General features: G+C 31.1%; 1 protein-coding gene across 1 annotated transcript; it reads left to right on the plus strand.

Annotated features, from left to right (window-relative positions):
- The first annotated feature begins 220 nt into the window (after positions 1–220).
- Positions 221–3,589, plus strand: LOC104210149 (uncharacterized). Its single transcript, XM_070152348.1, has 6 exons — positions 221–248; positions 1,272–1,476; positions 2,145–2,245; positions 2,406–3,016; positions 3,153–3,192; positions 3,315–3,589. The coding sequence occupies exons 1-6, from the start codon at positions 221–223 to the stop codon at positions 3,587–3,589; spliced, it is 1,260 nt and encodes a 419-aa protein (XP_070008449.1).
- Positions 3,590–4,390: the final 801 nt, after the last annotated feature.

Below are 4,390 nucleotides of genomic sequence, written 5' to 3' on the forward strand. Positions count from 1 at the left end.
TGAATATTTTTTCATTTTCAGTGTTGTCCAGTATCCCAACAAAAGAATGATACAATTAATAATTTTTTAATAATATAAAGTTGTTGGCAATGGTAGGAACAGAGAAGATGGAGATTCTGGGTGTAGATTGAGGAATTTTGATGTAAAGAAAATGAGAGAGAAGAGGAGAGGGAAAAAAAGGAAAGGATGTAATCGGATCCCTTAATTGAAGACACATATAATGGGGTGGGAGCTTTTTAAGGAGCAATGTATATAATTTGTAAGCAAAAATCTAGATACTTATTAAAAACTACAAAACATAGGAAATATAAATAAATAAATTTCTAATAAAGTATAGCTAGGTAAAAATCCACTAATACAAAAAGGAACGACTGCTCAAGAGAGGTCCAACAGAAAACGGCCTGACCTTATAGTGTGAGTGACCCAATTAGCTAAAGGGAAATTTTCGTTCATATACCATGTAGGAAACTATATTACCAAATATGTTCAAAGTTTGCATATTACCCTTCATGTTAATAGTATTTCTACATAATATATACAATGCATTAAATAAGGAATCATTATAGCTGTAGGATTCCTTATTTAGGTGAGCTAAAAAGGGGGAATTAAATATTTTTCAAATCTTCCAACGCAAATCACGCACAGTAATCACTATCGTCTACTTCGTTACAAACTTCCAGTACTCTGTTTTTTGTGCTAAGCTCTGTTTCAACATTTTCTCTGATTTTGCCGATTTCACAAATAAAAATCGACAAAATCTTCTACAATTCTTCTGCAACAAAAGCAATTATGGTGAAAATACCAATTATGCTACAACTGAATGAGAATTGGGATAGCTACGGGAGATTTAGAGAATTCGAGGTCGATGGCATTATAGCCGATGACGATGCGACTTATAGTTTATTGATTTCTACAATAGCACAGCAATTAATGATTGATACATCCGAAAAAATTATAGAAATCAAATACATTGTCAACGAGCATTGTCCTCCAATGGAAATTAGTAACGATATGGATGTTCGTGTATAGATGGAGACGAAAAAGGAAAACAAAAACTTAGGATTATATCCACTATGTATAATTGTTCGCAATTTCAATATGGAATTGAGTATCACCAATGAGTATCTACAAAATTTCTACATTTATTCTGCATTAAAACTACAAAATATGTGAAAAATTAATATGAAATACTGAATTTCAACCTTTCTATAAATTATCTACAAATTTTCTACAAACTGGTGATAACAATATTTATATTTATTTTCATGCAGATTCATCTGGAATACTAACGTTACTTGATATGCCAACATCTCCCGTTATAGAGGAATATGAAAGTATAATAATAACAGATAGTACACCAAGTTCTATTGAAGTAGGACAAGTATACCAAGACAAGGAAACAATTGCAACTGCAATGAAGCACTATTCTGTCATGCACAAGTTCCAATTCAGGGTTAAAAGATCTAGTGCTAGAAGGTATGAACATATGAATAGTCAAATATTATTATTTTTTTAATTTTGTAGTTTATTTATAATTTTTTACTTCTTCAGTTTTCCTTGTGATAATGTTTAGCAAAATTATAGTTATATTGTATTTATTATTGTATAATGTGATTGTTTAAGCTAAAATAATTTTTTTTAATCTAAATTTTAACCCATTGTTTAAAATATATTTTTTTTTGTAGCTACTGGTTGATATGTGTTGGTGAAAACTGTACATGACACTTCAAGGCAACTAGCATAAATGATTATGCAATGTTCAAGGTCAGAAATTTCGACAAACAACACACATGCTCTTTAATGGACAATACATTCATACAACGCAAACCTACTGCCATAGTAGTTGGTAGCATGGTTATTCCAAAATATTCTGATCCTAAGAAAATTTACACCCCAAAAGACATTCAATTTGACATATTGTCTGAACTCGACGTGAATCTAACCTACATGCAAGCCTGGAGAGCAATGAAAAAGGCTTTACAGCTTTTGAGAGATCAACCTGCTGACTCCTACAGTAAATTGCCTAGTTATTTAATTTATTTGTATATTCTAGAGAAAACTTATCTGGGGTTTGTAGTTAAATTGAAGAAGACAGACGATGACTGTTTCTTGTATGTATTTGTTGTGATTTGTACGTCAATCAGTGGTTGGAAATATTGTAGGCCAATTGTAGTAGTTGATGGGATATTTTTAAAGTCAGCGTATAGGGGAATAATGCTAATAGCCAGTACAATAGATGCAGCAGGTACTGAAGTTTTATTAGTAGAAATATTGTAGCTTGTATTCTTTTTTAGTACTTGCATATTAATTGTAGATATATTGTAGAATAATTGTAGTTTGTATATATATGTCTTCTTCTGCATTTTTGTTGTAGCCAATTAATTGCTTATTGCCATATAATGTAGGTACCATATTACCATTGACATATGCTGTTGTTGATTCAGAGAATGTCGCATCATGGAAGTGGTTTTTTGAGCAATTCAAGCTCGCGTATGGTGAAAGAGCAAACATGTGTGTTGTTTCGGATCGGAATAAGAGTATCTTGAAGGCAACATCTATTGTTTATCCCGGCATGCCACATCATTCATACATGTGGCATATCTGGACAAATATATGGGCAAAGTTCAAGAAGGGACATCTTAAGCTAAGTGAATTATACTTTGCCACGGTGCGGTCATACACACTTGATGAATTTAATGAAAGGATGTCAAAGATTGAGGAGATTGTCCCCCGTGTTAAAGCATACTTATACGATATTGGATATTATAGATGGTCTCGAGTACATGCAACGGTGAACAGAACTTGGACTATGACATCAAACATCGCAGAGTCGTTGAATGTTATAACAAAATATGTAAGAGAGTTGCCGATAGTAGAATTATTAAAGTATATGAGGACCCTTCTTGAACGTTGGACGAAAGTAAAATTATTGAAAGCAAAGGGTACATTCATATACCCTGGATATAAATTCAACAAAGAGTTGGATGACAACAGAACATTGTCGCACAAGCTTAGAGTAAGATCTGATTATTTATTGAATCAAATTCATAAACAGCACAATGTAGTTTTTTTATTGATATTTTGTAGATATTTTGTATATAGCTTGATTTTAACCTTATATGAATTGTTTTTTGTTTGTAATGTACTCGTAGGTGAGGGCTTCAACAGACTACATACATACAGTAATAGATGGTATGAGGTGCTATATTATTTGTCTTGAAATAAGAAATGTAGTTGTGAGCAATTCCAGCTTGATGAACTACCTTGTTCGCATGCTTTGGCTGCTTTAAGACAAATGGATTAGTCCTTTGAAGAATATTGTTCTCCTTATTACACAAAGGTGAACCTCTTGCGTACGTATGAAATATCAGTAAATCTGCTGCCTGATGAAAGCAAATGGAATGTGCCACAACATATAACTAAAGAAGTAGTAAATCCATCCAAAGGAGGGAAAAGGCAGCCAGGAAGACCTCAGAAAGAAAGATACAAAACATATGATGAAATAAATTCAAAGAAGTACAAGGTTTCATCGGCAACTGCGGAGGAGAAGGGCATAACAAAAGATCTTGCAAGAATGCACCCAAAATGAAATAAAATTCTATGTAGTTAACAGAATATTTGATGAAAATTTGTTGGTTAGTTTTGGATAACAGATGTTGATGTGTAATAGTTGTTTTTTTAAATATCATAATGTAGTTAGTTATGATGTTTCTATAATGAGATAATACTTTCTTATATTGATTTGTTTATGAATGTTTTCTCTCTCTATATATATATATATAATCTATAACTTTTTTACTATATATGCAATACTTTACATAGTTGCTAATGTGTTTTAACAGTTTATCTACAATAAAACTACTAAAAAATACATTATCGGGAATTTACAGAGTATATACATTATAAACCTGTAGGAAAGTAGTTAAAAACCAAGTCATAATGTAGATGAAGTATTGTTTACATTCAACAAAATAAATATAAAAGAAACAAAACACACTGTTATAATAATCTACAGAATATCTACAAATACAACTACAAAAAAACTACAAAATATCTGTAGCTGACGTAATATATAGATTAAAATTCTGGTAGAAAGAAGCTTTATGGTGGAAATAATGTAGATCAAAATAACTGTATAAAATTTCAGTTGGAAATGATTTAAATGCTAAAAATAATGAAGATCAAGTACTGTAAAGATTCAACAAGTGAATATAAACCCAACAGAATGTTTTCATTTGAACTACAATACTGGATAAAAAAAAATAAAGGCTACTATAATTGTAGCACAAGTGTGCTACAATTAAAACATACTAAAATGTTCAAAAAATTGTCTATCATCTTTCTTATAAACTAGCATCAACTACACAATTGTACTACATGTTCCATTCAA

Source organism: Nicotiana sylvestris, chromosome 7 (genome assembly GCF_000393655.2).
Source record: "Nicotiana sylvestris chromosome 7, ASM39365v2, whole genome shotgun sequence".
Classification (NCBI taxonomy): Eukaryota; Viridiplantae; Streptophyta; class Magnoliopsida; order Solanales; family Solanaceae; genus Nicotiana; species Nicotiana sylvestris.